The sequence below is a fragment of the Artemia franciscana genome, chromosome 20 (genome assembly GCF_032884065.1).
Source record: "Artemia franciscana chromosome 20, ASM3288406v1, whole genome shotgun sequence".
Lineage (NCBI taxonomy): Eukaryota > Metazoa > Arthropoda > Branchiopoda > Anostraca > Artemiidae > Artemia > Artemia franciscana.
Genome location: NC_088882.1, coordinates 2,358,355 through 2,373,348, shown reverse-complemented (window position 1 = coordinate 2,373,348; position 14,994 = coordinate 2,358,355). Strand labels below are relative to the sequence as shown.

Sequence of the window (14,994 nt, the reverse complement as noted above, 5' to 3'; positions counted from 1 at the left end):
TTATTTTATAATGCGAAGATTAAACAAGCAATTGCTAATCTACAGAATGAATTTGTAATTGTGCCAGTGGATAAAGCTAATAATAATTTTGCCATAATTTGTCAGAAGCTGTATTGTGATATCTTAAAAAGGGAGTTATCCACAACTAATGTTTACGAAAAGGTAAATTTAGAGGATGAGAATTTAATTGAAAAGATTGAAGAAATACTTTTTAAAAATTTTAATATTAAAATAAATGACAATGATAAAAAGTTCCCTTTCCTATATTGGACGGTAAAATTTCATAAGAATCCCCCTAAACCACGGTTTATTGCTGGAGCAGCTAAATGTCCAACCCGCATTGCTGCTACTGACCTCTCTTTAATTTTAAAGGAAATTGTAAATAAACTTAAAACCTATTGTTCTGGTATTAAAAAGTTTTCGAATTTTAATCCATATTGGAGTGTTAATAATTCACTGCAGGTGATAGATTCTTTAACAATGGTTTCAGCTAAAAGAATTGAGTCTTTCGATTTTGCGACAATATATACTAATTTATCACTTAATGTAGTGTTAGATAATTTAAAAATAGTTATCAAGAAATCTTTCCTCTTATCTAGTAAAAGGTTCTTAAAAATAGACGCTTATAATAAAAAAGCTATATGGACAAATTGCTTTATTACCACAGTTAACTCGAGATGTTACAGCTTGGATATGATTTTTGAGTTATTAGAATTTGTTTTATACAATACTTATATAAGATTTGGTGGTGATTTATACAAGCAAATCGTGGGAATTCCCATGGGAGGGAATGCCAGCCCATTTATAGCTGACTTGTTTTTAAGTCAACTAGAATATAAATATATGATGGATAAGAATAATCCAAATAATTTAAAACATGTTTTGTCAAATAATAAAAGATATTTAGATGATATTTTGGTCTTAAATTGTAAGGATTTCATTGATATTTCTAAAAATATATATCCATCAGAGCTTACTCTTGAACTTAGTCATGGCGCTGGTCATGAAGATCATTTCTTAGATTTAAATATTAATATTTGTGATAATAATAAATTAAGTTTTAAAATGTACAATAAAACGGATGATTTTGATTTTGAAGTGATTAGTTTCCCATTCCTTGAAAGTAATATACACTCAAATATCACGTATTCGGCGTTTTTCTCACAGTTACTTCGTTATGCAAAGATTTGTAGTAATTATATTGATTTTAAAAGTAGATGTAAAATCTTAAGCCAAAAATTGATATCAAGAGGTTTTTCTGCAAATAAATTAACTTGGCAATATAAAAAATTTAGTTTTCATTATAACGACCTTTTCAATAAATATCAAAAGAATTATCTGGAAATACTTAAAGAAATTTTCATATAATTTCGGAGGTTCGACAAATGATGATGCAGCGCCGTTTATTTTGAATTGTGTTTCTAATAGAGCGGATTTTTTTTAAAAATAGCCACATGGTAAAGATGAATTCTATAATTGTTTAGTTCATTAAATTTTTTTTTTGCAATGTGTTAATATTTGTGATTTGGTAAAATTTATCATATTTAGTTTACCTATTGTTGCTAAAAAGAGGGATATATTAACAGGATAAGCTTGTTTTGGTGTTACTTGGTTCTTTTACATTTGCTGTTTTTTTTTCATAGGCATGTATTTTGGGGGTGATACCTGACACGGGGATACCATGGATATTCTGTGGTAGCCACAACACTTGGCTGGGTAGAGAATTTTAAGTGGCGAAACCCTATAGGCAAGTGTATTCTCCTGATGAGCCTTGTGTTGGGATGTTGCCTCTGAATTATTTGTCTTTATTATTTTTTCTATTGTTTGGTAAATGACGACTTATACTTATTGACGACATGACTGCCTATCCATGGATTATTCTTTATGGTTGATTGTGTATGGCTATGCTGTATGACCTATGTGATTGTATGGATGAGTAGGGTTAAGGCCTCATTCAAGTGCTGGTCTATAGTAATCACTAATTTAGGAAAACAGTCTTTCTTTTCTCCTTCTGTCTCTTTTTTTTATGTGTTTGTGCTGTTGCATTGGTGATTTCTCTTTTCTATATATATATATATATATATATATATATATATATATATATATATATATATATATATATATATATATATATACATATATAATAATTAATTTAAACTCTTTTTACATACATAAATTGTACTTCAAGGAGAGTAGTATAGTAAATGGGGTTTCTGGATCACCTAAATCATCCATTCGACTTACATCATTTTCAGTCCATTTTACATTATTTTAATATCAATTATTGAACATTTTAAACATTTTTTACTCCTGAATTCAACATGAAAACAGGTCCTTGGGAACCAAATTTGGTATTATTTCTATACTTTTTCACAATGTAAACATGGGTTCTAGATCACCCCATCAATTTACCCCGTTTTCAATTGAATTCACACCATTTCAATTGAAATTTCTGACATTTTTATAATTTTGCCCATACTGAGCTTTAAGATCGCAACAGGTCTTGTCAAATAAGAGTTTGACTATATTTCATTTTTCCTATTCTACCAATAAAATGCTAATAATTAGTGGAAAGTTTGATATCAAAATCTGAATAAATATTTTATCTTTATTTTTTCTTGCCATAGCCTTTAAAACATACCTTATCTAACTTTTAAATGTCTTTTCAAGATCAGCTGCTTTAGAATCGAAATAGTCTTAAAAAATAGTCAAGCCTGAGGAATTTTATTGCTTGCTATTTACTACTCTTGAGACTTTCATGAGAACGTAGAAGTCTGTTAGTGTTTATTAATATGTTTAATAATTTAAATTTGTTTAATCATTTAAATCTGAAATAAACAGAGATTTATTGTATGCGATTTAAAAATATTACTGCCACCGAGGCTTTAACTTGGACAGTTTCAAAGAGAAATGAAGTGCCAATGATTAAAGGTATTTGAACATTTTGTGATAGGAAATGGTAATGGTATTGTACTGAAAGGAAATGGTATTTGTACTGGCAAGAGTAGCGTAGAAAACAAACTTTTAGATTTATATTAATCAATATTTTCAGGGATTGATGATTTACATAGAAAATTAAAAGGACATGGTTTTAATGTATCAAAAACTAAAATCAAAGAAGTATTGCAAATTAATGATTTAGTTAGAGTAAATAAAAGCAATAGTGTTTTTGATAAAGATTACCTACCAAATTATACAACTAAAGTGTTTCAAATAGCCGCAGTGAAATATAAAACCCTTATAACATATAAACTGTCAGATAAAACTGGTCAGCTCATTATTGGTGATTTTTACAAAAAAGAACTCTCGAAAGTTATTCAGTAAAACTTTCATTATACAAATGGATCCTACAAAGTTGAATAAATAATTAGCACAGCACCAAATATAACGAGTAAAAACAAAAATACAGAACAAAGAAACATACGGTTCAAAGATAAACGGCAACAAGAAATAAAACTACTAAACAACAAAGGTGAAGAACAAAGAAATATAAACAAAATGACTATAAACAAATAGAACAAAAATAGAGTGAAAAACAAAGTATTCTGTGGTTAGAAGACAAGCAACAGCAAAAACTAAGAGAAAATCAAAAATGAAAGAAAGAAAAAAGAAATATTATGTTGGAATAACAACGCAGTCACAATCTTCGACGCCAAAAAAAGTGGCGCAAAACCCAGTAAAAAACTAAAAAGATGCTACAAAATACGTAACTATAGATTAAAAGTCATTAGGACCCTTCAACGTTCAATGGATTCCCTGGGGAACCCTCTATTTTCCCGAGGAAAGAGTAGTCAACAAAGCAGATTTATTAGGGGGCTGTTACTTACAATGAGAATCAATATATAAAAGCTAACCAGAAACCAAGTGCCTGGGCCTGGCTTTGAAATTAACAACATAGTTTTTATGTATAACTGGATTTTTATCTTTTTACACCTTTCTAACAACACTTTGTAAGTTGTTATTAAACTTAAAACCAGTTTAGCAAATGCCTGCATACTGGAACAAGATTTAAGAAAAGTTTCATAGCATGACTAGTTTAAAATACTAAATTTAGTCTATGTAACCTAGTTTTTTTTATGAAATATTCATGATATTGATGATTCTACAAACCAAATGTTTGAATCATACCTTCATTATCAAAACAGGTAGGTTCAAATTCTTGGGCGTCAGCTTCTAATTTAAATGATCCCTTGCTGCTGGGAAAAGTAGTCAAAGAAACAGCTTCAAACTTAGGAGTCAAACAAATGTTTGAAATATCAAAGAGCTCCTCACTCTCACTAGGTAGAGCTTGTTCAGCTTCTAAAAAAAAACATTAATAAAGGGACATAATAAACAACAGCAAAGCTTTCTGAAAAAATCCAACAGTTTTTAATTTAATAATTAATTTTAAAAACACTTTTAAAGAAATATAAAAGGGCTAAATTAATCTAAATATGAGTCAAAATAAAGTAAAATAATTTTTAAGCATAGAAATACCATAAATCACTGACTATAAATAAATGAAATCCAAAGCAAACTGATTGCAAAGAATAACCAAGTAAAACTCAAAACAAGGAGAAACTACAACAAAGAGAAGTGAGACACCTCTGATTAAAACCCATACAATTTAAACACAGACGCAATTCAGAAGAAAATCCACGATACGTTCTCTATGCTTTTGGAATCCTTAACAAAGTTCCTCTATTTTCCCAGTAATATAAAAACTCTGTATTTCTGAGTGATACAAGTATTCCTGACTCAAAGAGGGAGGTCAAAAAACCTGAAGAAATGTCTCAGGATTAAAGGAGGTTCAGCCTTACTAACAAACTTCTAAACCGACATAATAAAAATATGTGGGGCGTAAGCACAGCATTGTAGAGCCTTTCTGGGCAATTCTTATCAAACTGGCCTTTCATTTTGGTGAGCATGCCATAAGCCTTATGAATGTTTTTCTTGATAGCTTGTGAATAACTTAACGTATTTGTACTTGCAACTGAGACCGGACCAACTAGAAGACACTCACTCACTCCAGACTTTGGATTAAATATAGTAAATTTGGATTTAGGAGCCTGTAAGGAAAGATTTATATCTGACAGACTAGAATGGACAACATTAACGACAGTTTGAAGTGATCAAGATTTTTAGCTAGCAGAGCTATTATCAAAAATAAGAGAGATCACTAATATAAATGAACCAGACAATAAGGAAGGGGGGCTTATTTCTAGTACCTGTTCAGATAAAGCTGGACTAATAACCAAACCTGGTTTAACCTCCCTTTTTACTAAAATACAATTGGTAAGATGAGTACTAGAACGCATCTTAACATAAGAACTTTGATACCAATGCCATAAGCAAGAACAAATCAAAGGGTGTATACAATTACAAAGGAGAGCAAGAATAAAGGAAAAAGCTATTGGATACAGCATTAGACTCTTTAAAGCCCAAACCAGCTACGCTGATCTCCATCTCGAGGCCCTTCAGCCCGAAACCAAATAAATTTTTTAAATTCTTTCCTTCATTATTGTTTTAATTAAGTTTCCCTCAACTAACATCTAATTTCAGTCCCCAATATTCTTAGGATCTATTTCTTTTTTCCTAGGACTTTCCTGGAAAGGATGAGTACTTTCTTATTTGGTGAATTGATTTTGAAGGGCATTAGATATTATCTTGAGCTATATACTTACGGCCTCATATTTTAGTTTTTTTTTAGGAAGGGTTAAGGCTATTATTTTTTAGATATTTTTTTGAATTTGTAAATTTATTTCAATAAAATTGATAGATTTTATAATTGGTAACAAAAGCAAAAAAATCTGATAAAATAATTTTTGTGATCACATCTGTTGCAACCATGAATTTACTTTGGTAGCAAAGAGGAACTGAAGCCAGTGGAGGTTTTAGCCTTTCTTGGTACCATACAAAATCTTGATTAACCCCAGTCCCCCTGTCTTAAAAAAAATTTAAGGCTTAATATTAACAACATTTTCATTTAACAGCAAAACATTACATCTCTTTAAATCTGAACATTTCTAACTTTTAATGGGAAAATTACAAAATTTAATTTAGTTTGCTCATGCTTACTGTAAACTGTGCTCTACTTTAATTTGATGAAAAAAAAAATCGCAGTTATATAAAGATTATGAATGCTAGATTTTTTATTTGAATTTCATGCCACTAAAATTTAATAATACAGGGGAAAAGGCTCTTCCCCTCCCTTAAAACCCTTTCTTATTGAAGCAAAAAGTCTAAAGAAAATGAAAAAAACACTTTTCCTTGAAAACATAAAAACAAAAAGCATTCCATGTAAATTGAACAGAAAGCACAAACATAAACTTAAAAAAAGACTTAGGAAAAAGGAGGGAAAAGCTAAGAGCTAACTCCAAGGGAAAGTACACTTGAAATTTGGCACTAAAATTACAATTATTTGATAACGTTGCACTAACACATTGTTGTTCACTTCTAACAAAGCATCCTTTAACATATTTTAGCAAGTTTTAGCATTTTTATTAGTAGCTACTGTATAGTTTTATTCTTTTGTCTTTTCAGCAAAAGAAAAATTGAAAAAAGTAAAACAGTTCAAAATAGGGATGATACCTTTTTATTGACAGTGAAATATAAAATTATTTAACTAGATATTTCGAACACATATACAGTGTTCATCATCAGCAGTAAAACTAAAAGACATGAATAAAAATAAACAGAATTTATACCTAATAAACCAATTACATATAGTTTATTGCTCTTATTTTTTTCAATGCAACAGCCGAGGCAAATCTCCTTGACCTTTTCGGTTCCGGTTCATTAGATTTAACTGACGTATTACGTGGACAGAGGTCATAGCTCTTAGGTGAAGTGATATTTACTTTATTTGACCTCAGTGAATTATCATAAATTGAGTTCAATCCAAATTCACCTGTATCTCTGTTTATGGAATTATTCTTGAATAGAATTTTTTTAATTTCGATTGTTTCCCTGAAAGTTTGCTTTAAACCTTGGTCCCTAGAAATCAAAGAAACATTAGCAATAATAATTCCTCCTCAATGAATTTTGGAGAACAAATTCTAAAAATGCGGTCAATTAAAGATATGATTAAACCAATTTTTACTTGGCGGGCATGACCGGAGAAAAATGACAAAAATCTGTTATTGTTAGTAGGTTTTCTGTAAATCTTAAAATCCAGACTATTTTCATTTTTTAAAAGAAGGACATCCAGAAAAGGAAGTTTATTATCCTCTGCTAATTCTATTGTAAATTTTAAATCCCCTCCCCAAAAATTAAGATGTTCTAAAAACTTTTTAATTCCTCCACCCCATAATTCCATACTGAAATTATGTCATCCATATATCTCCCCCAAAATTTATGTTTTAAAAAATATGAATCTAACGCTATTGTTTCAATATTTTCTACAAAACAATTTGCTAATAAAGGACTTAAAGAGGCCCCCATAGGTAAACCATTTACTTGTTCGAAAAAAACCCCTCTGAATTGAAAAAAATAAGAGAACATATTGCACAACCTAACTAAACTCATAATTACACCGACCTCCAAAACTGTTTCACCACCAATTAAGTCCAAATTTCTTAGTATCTTTCTCTCAAGAAGAATTTCCGCGGCTTTTACATCAATACTCGTATACATTGACACTATGTCGAAACTTGAAATTATAGAATTTGAAGAAATCTCAACTTCTTTTAGTTTTTTTACAAGTTCTGACGAATTCTTAATGTAAGAAATTTGTGTAGACATGAGTGGTTTACACAATGACACTAGCCACTTACTCAGAGCACTTGTTGGTGACTTGTTACTCGCAACAATTGGTCGTAATGGCAGATTTGGCTTATTTTCTTTGGAAGTCCATATAATTTAGGGCACAAAGAACCTCTTGGTAAGAATTTGTAGAAAAGTTGAGGTGTAATCTTCCCTTCTTCCTTCAAACTCTTTAACTCGTTCTTAAACTTCTTTGTGCATGAGTCCGTCGGGTCAAAAGAAAGTTGTTTGTAAGTTTTTTCATCTTTCAGTAAAGCGTTTAATTTTGAATCGTAGTCCTTGGTGTCCATTACCACTAAAGTGTTACCCTTGTCTGCTTTTGTAATAATAATAGATTCATCCCTTCTTAAATTATTAAGAATCTTTATGTCTTTGATGGAATTGTTAGGGATTTCTGGTTTTAAAGCAAACTCTGACAGGGCTTTAACAGTAGAAGCTCTTACTAGGCTAACATCTTTAATTAAGATGGGGTTTCTATGTAAAGATGTTTCTATTGAAGAGATAATTTCTTCTACTGGGACTCTATTAGTTTTAAAACAAAATTTTGGACCTTTTTCTAATGCGGACTTTTCTTGTAACGTTAAGGTCCTTGATGAAAAATTAATTACACCTGGTCCAAGAGTTGACGAAGGTATTACGGCTTTATTTTCATATAATTTTGAAAACTTTTTAAGTAATCTTTCTCTGGAAAGGTGAAAGTCATGATTGAAATGATTTCTTGCTGTTTGTTGAATAAAACAAAAATCACTTGCACTCACCTTTTTTGATATAATATTTTCCAGGAAAAGTTTATCTTTCACTAATAAAGCTCTTTTCCTCCTGTTATCTTTAATCAGATGATTTAAAGTCTTGAATTGTAGACCTCGTTCGAACTTTTTTTCTTTAAAAGTGCCTAGATGTAGATTGAATTTTATTGAAGGTGGCAAAATCCTTTTCTTCTTACATTGATGAAGAAAATCTTGTTGATTTATAACATTTGCATGTCTCTTATGGGTGTTAATGTATTTAGACACCTCCTTGGTCACATTATCCCCATATACTCGACGTAGATAACTTCGAAGACCACACTGCCTTTCCATGACGAAAGTAAAACAGTTCAAAATAGGGATGATACCTTTTTATTGACAGTGAAATATAAAATTATTTAACTGGATAACACATATACAGTGTTCATCATCAGCAGTAAAACTAAAAGACATGAATAAAAGTAAATGGTTTACCTATGGGGACCCCTTTAAGTCCTTTATTAGCAAATTGTTTTGTAGAAAATATTGAAACAATAGCGTTAGATTCATATTTTTTAAAACATAAATTTTGGGGGAGATATATGGATGACATAATTTCAGTATGGAATTATGGAGAGAAAGAATTAGAAAGTTTTTTAGAACATCTTAATTTTTGGGGAGGGGATTTAAAATTTACAATAGAATTAGAAGAGGATAATAAACTTCCTTTTCTGGATGTTCTTCTTTTAAAAAATGAAAATAGTCTGGATTTTAAAATTTACAGAAAACCTACTAACAATAACAGATTTTTGTCATTTTTCTCCGGTCATGCCCGCCAAGTAAAAATTGGTTTAATCATAGCTTTAACTGACCGCATTTTTAGAATTTGTTCTCCGAAATTCATTGAGGAGGAATTATTATTGCTAAAAGACATTTTAATAAGTAACCATTATCCGGGTTGGTTAGTTGACCAGACTTTTTCGAAAAGAAGGAAAAAATTCTAGAATGTTCTGACGATATTCTGGAAACAACAGAAAAGAAAGATATCTTTTGTTCTCTACAATATGTTCCAGATTTGAGTGAAAAACTTAAAAGAATTTTACAAAATAATGGTTTAAAGGTAGCTTTAAGAGGTAGTAATACTTTGGTAAGTTTTTTAAATTCTGGAAAGGATCGGACTTCCGTAGAGCAACAAAGTGGGGTTTATAAAATTCCTTGTACTTGTGGAAGCTCTTATGTAGGACGTACTAACCAGAATTTAAGAACAAGATTGCTACAACATCATAATTCCATTTCATCGTCTTTAAAGCAAAATACCAAACCTGAAGATTTCACGTCGGCCCTCGCGGAGCATATCTTTAATTTTCCAAATCATTTTATTTTGTTTGAAAATGTTTCTTTGATTTCTAGGGACCAAGGTTTAAAGCAAACTTTCAGGGAAACAATCGAAATTAAAAAAGTTCTATTCAAGAATAATTCCATAAACAGAGATACAGGTGAATTTGGATTGAACTCAATTTATGATAATTCACTGAGGTCAAATAAAGTAAATATCACTTCACCTAAGAGCTATGACCTCTGTCCACGTAATACGTCAATTAAATCTAATGAACCGGAACCGAAAAGGTCAAGGAGATTTGCCTCGGCTGTTGCATTGAAAAAAATAAGAGCAATAAACTATATGTAATTGGTTTATTAGGTATAAATTCTGTTTATTTTTATTCATGTCTTTTAGTTTTACTGCTGATGATGAACACTGTATATGTGTTCGAAATATTCAGTTAAATAATTTTATATTTCACTGTCAATAAAAAGGTATCATCCCTATTTTGAACTGTTTTACTTTCGTCATGGAAAGGCAGTGTGGTCTTCGAAGCTATCTACGTCGAAAAATTGAAAAACATCAAAAATTTGATTCAATGCATATTTTATGGTTTAAAGAGTTAAATATTTGAGGGGAGGGTGGCGAAAAACCCCTTACCCTTTAGATATGGCTTTCAACAAAAATTTTATAAACAGAATAATATAGCCAAATCCAAAGCAAATTAAGCTTGAAAAATTTGTACATAGATAGACCTTTTGATAAAATTACATTAAAATATTGCTATTTTATTCTAACTTGGAATCCTTAAATGCATTTTAGCTGTATCTTTGATTTACAGCTACTATATGAGTGTCTTCTTTTTTCAATGTATGGTTAAGCCAGTTACAAAAAGCCTAAATACATTTTTTTTAAATAGTATTAAAAACATATCGCTAGTAAACGAAGCTGTTCCTTCAGATAAATATTATGGCTACAACATAACAACCTTCACTTTTGGGTGTAAGGTTTTTTTTTATTGTTTTTATTTTTATCATTTCTGCATTCAAGAAGGGAAATTCTTCTGCCTGGTGTTAGATTGTATCATCATACCAGTGTTGTGCCAAGTACTTCTTTTTTTTACTTAAGTACAAGTACCAAGTACTTAGCAAAATCTTTACTTAAGTACAAGTTTTAAGTACTTCTCTAAAAATCTACTTAAGTAGTAAGTACTTTTGAAAAAGTACTTCAGTACTTAAGTACTCAAGTATTTCAATTTTACTTCAATATTCAGTATTTTACTCAAGTACCAATGTTTTACTTATAGTAAATAACACACAAAACATTTCTTTAATATCCATTTCCTTTCCAAGTAGACAAGATAAGCAAGATTCTGCCGAGAAATCGACTGCTTTTCAGAAAAAACAATTGTTTTCATAAAAAAATTAATTGGTTTCGTGAAAAATCGAATTTTACTTCAGTTAAGATATAAAAAGAAAAGAATTTACAAGGTTCATTCATTACAGCTTCATCATAACTTAACTTAATTTCTTAGTTGCTCCTTTTAACAGCAGAAGCTTTTCAAACATACCATCTCCAAGCATGTTTCTTTTTGGAGTAAAAATTCCACCACCTACCAAAAAAATTCGTTCTGTGGATGCAGACAAAGGAATGACACAGTTGTGCTTCCTGAAAACTTTCATCACCCTTGGGTACACCTTGAGCACATATAGTTCCTTTCGCCTCTCATTCAAATATAACAAAACCTCCACCTTCACAGAATTGGTTTCACGACCACGGTTGCAAGAATTATCATGAGTTGTTTCTTTATCACTAAAATCAAAGTATTCATCTCCAGACACTAAGTTTTCCAAGTCTTTGGTTAACCAAACACTTGGAAAACTATAGGTTCCATCACTATTAGATTTTTGACTATCTAACCTGGTTCTACTGCCCTAACAATGACGCATGGACAGATAATAGATAGACACATCTATTAGCAAAAAAACTAACAACATTTTTATACACTCCTAATGAGGGGGAGGGGGATTAATGCCAGGTTTGCTTCTCACTCTAGTGACAACATAGTTCGATTATGTGTCTTGGCCTTTTCCACAATTAGCCATGACTTGATGCCCACAAATATTCCATTTTAATTCAAAAACCAACAACAATGAGAAGAATGAGAGGCAAACAATCGTCTAAAATCAGAATGAGGCCATTCTGCATTGAGTATCAGGCAAGGCAATTGATTCAATTTATATACTTAGACTTTTGTACTAATAAAAAAGTTAATTTATTGTTAGTTGAACAGTAAGTTGACTGAAATTGCAAGGGGAATAAGCGTCCAAAGCCTACAATCTGGGCCTCTTATCTGGCTCGAATGTTATGCAAGTGAACCAAATTATAAGCTAAGACAGTTGTGCTAACAAAAACTGAACCGTCTGTGCTTGTGTCTTGGGTTTGTCTGTCTAGGCTTTTTCACAAGCTCAGGCAGTTTTACCAATAAAAATACCCAGATAGTCAGTAAAATGGTATTACCCTAGACTAGGCAGCCGAGGAAAGAAAAAAAAGCAAAAATTTTCATTAATTAAAATTAAAATTTGTAACTGAAACACCTGCCGATAATCCACAAACCTTGTATGAGGGGATCACTATAGATACAGCACCATCCTTTTGAATTTTCCCTTTATCACAAAAAACTTTCCGTTCAATATATATGGTAGTTCCACCACGATAGCGTACTTTTTGAAATTTTGCACCAGGCTGGGAGCCACTGTTCTCAAAGACTAAAATCCACTCATCCACCAACATATAGGCAGTTCAATTCGTCGCATCAGCCCTGCATTATGCTGATATAATTTTTCTGTACCGAGAAGAAAGCACTTGAGTACTTAAATACCCTTAAATACTTCAATTTTTTACTTAAGTATAAGTATTAAGTACTTTAGAAATTTTTTACTTAAGTAGAGTACAAGTACTCAGAATTTTTACTTAAGTAATTACTTAAGTACTTTTACTTAAGTATTTCCCAACACTGCATCATACATAGAAAATTATAGTTAATATATTAAGCTTTAGTGTGTTTTGTATAACGAAATACTTTAATCTACCTTAGCTCTTAAGGGTTGATACAAGAGCATGTGCTTCTATTTTTCCTGAATAATAATCAATAAGCAACTTGATTGGCCTTGATGAACAAGTCACGAGCCAATACTAATTAGAGACTAAGCCAAGAGAGATGATCTGAATGAGAGGCAAAATTAACATAAGCCTTTTAAAGATCCATGCATGAAAACCTAATTTGAAATTCTAAAGAAATTTTTATAATTTATAAAGAAATTTTTATTTCTTATAAAGAAATTTAAGGTTTTCAGAACAGTATCACATATTCCAGTATTGCCAAATTGTCCTATGAAAAAAATAAGTACAACTAAGCAGTTATATTTGGCATCACTTTCTGTTAACTTATCAAAAATTAGAAAATTATTCAAAACATTATTTGCATTTTTTTTCATGTTTAAGAATCAGATAAATTTATATATATATATATATATATATATATATATATATATATATATATATATATATATATATATATATATATATATATATATATATATATATATATATATATATATATATATATATATTATATATATATATATATATATATATATATATCTTTTAAAAAGTGAATATTTATTAAAGAAAATACAGCTTTAATTTTATTTTATTACTGCAAATATAATTGAGCAACTTACCATTTTTAACAACAAAAACTTCAGAGAGGGTGACATCTTCAGTCACTTGAATTTGAGGCAAGTCCATAACAGAAGCTCTGAATCCAGTAAATACCACTATCAAATTATACTACAAGGAATAAACTATGGATACAATACTCCAGTTTTGAAGGGAAGTCCCTGAAAATACACAAGCTACAGTGATTCCTTTGATTGAACTCAAAGCTGATTGTGGCTTAATGCAGTAGAAGTCATAAGTAAAGCCCCTTCAGCATTCAAAAGGATTCAAAATATGTTTTGTTCTGATTTTTTTTAAGCATGCTAAAACTTAAAAACTGTCTCATTATCTAATTGTAAATAAAGTATAGGTTTAGAATTATCAGCTGTTGTATAGAGCTTGTAAGTGTAAGGTTGTCTACAAAGATGATGACAGTCAAAACTTGATCTATTAAATGGAGGCCAAAGGTCAATCTATCAGTTGTTTGAGTCATGACATGATCTATGACACAGTTAAACAATTCTGGAGCAAAAAACACCATTGATGCATATCAATTTTGAATCTGCTTTCCATTCACTTGGATGCCGCTCTTGTATCCCTTGTATATCTTCTTAAGGAGTTGAAAGTATTTGCCTGTCAGTCATATTCAATACTTTCTATATATTTTTAAATTAACACCAGACAGTAAAAAATGGACAATATTATTGTTAATGGCAAATAAATTGCCTTACTGTTCACAGAAAACTCTTATACCTTGCAGTCCAAATTAATTTTTGAAAACCTCCCCTCTGAGCTATTTTTTACTACTTTTCTTCAGCAAATCATAATTACTAAGTCACCCATAAGCAGATTGATAGACAAAAGGGTTTGATGCATTTATTAAACATCCAAATTTCAAAAAAAACACAGAATATAGTTTTTTCATTGAAAAATTTTGTGCACAGAAAATAAGATATTCTTATAATTGGATTTGAAAACTAAACAAGAGCCCAGAGGCATATTTTGCAGCTAGGTCACCTGCTTTATCAATAAATATGCTTAAAAACAGGGTGTGTTTCTTTTTCTTTGTTTTCTAGGATAGGAGGCAGTGAAAACTCAAAAAACAGCATGTCTTTCATTTAATTTTGAACATAATTACACAATAAAAAGTTGCAGAATAAAAAGAAGTTGCAGAATATAGGCTTTTATTAACTTGGAAAAGTAACACTTTCTCAAGCCAATGCAAGATCTAAACAAGAGCCCAGGAAGATATGGTCTGGTTTTGCTGCAACTCTAGTCTTATTTATATTTTAAATCTGGGGAAAATTTTACAGGGGGAGTATTGTCAGAGAAGTGGGGATTTTACATGCAGCAAGAAGGGGAGATTTTCAGCAGAAAATGAATTACCTTTTGGAATAATTTGAAGAAATGTCTCATTTATAGTCTTAATATATACTTTTTATTGTTGTCTATCCTCTTGTTATGCATCATGTATTCCTTGCTAAA

At 30.5% G+C, this 14,994-nt stretch overlaps 1 protein-coding gene across 2 annotated transcripts in view; it reads right to left on the bottom strand.

Annotated features, from left to right (window-relative positions):
- Nucleotides 1-14,721, bottom strand: part of LOC136040271 (zinc finger protein 665-like) — a 131,330-nt gene extending 116,609 nt beyond the window's left edge. The window contains exons 1-2 of one of the 2 annotated variants that reach the window (XM_065724513.1): nt 13,533-14,721; nt 4,129-4,299 (exon numbers count right to left, since the gene is read on the bottom strand). In XM_065724513.1, coding sequence (XP_065580585.1) covers nt 4,129-4,299; nt 13,533-13,599 — 238 coding nt within the window. In that variant the 5' untranslated portion in view covers nt 13,600-14,721. The remainder of the gene's footprint in view (nt 1-4,128; nt 4,300-13,532) is intronic. The other variant, XM_065724507.1, reaches the window with a different exon arrangement.
- Nucleotides 14,722-14,994: the final 273 nt, after the last annotated feature.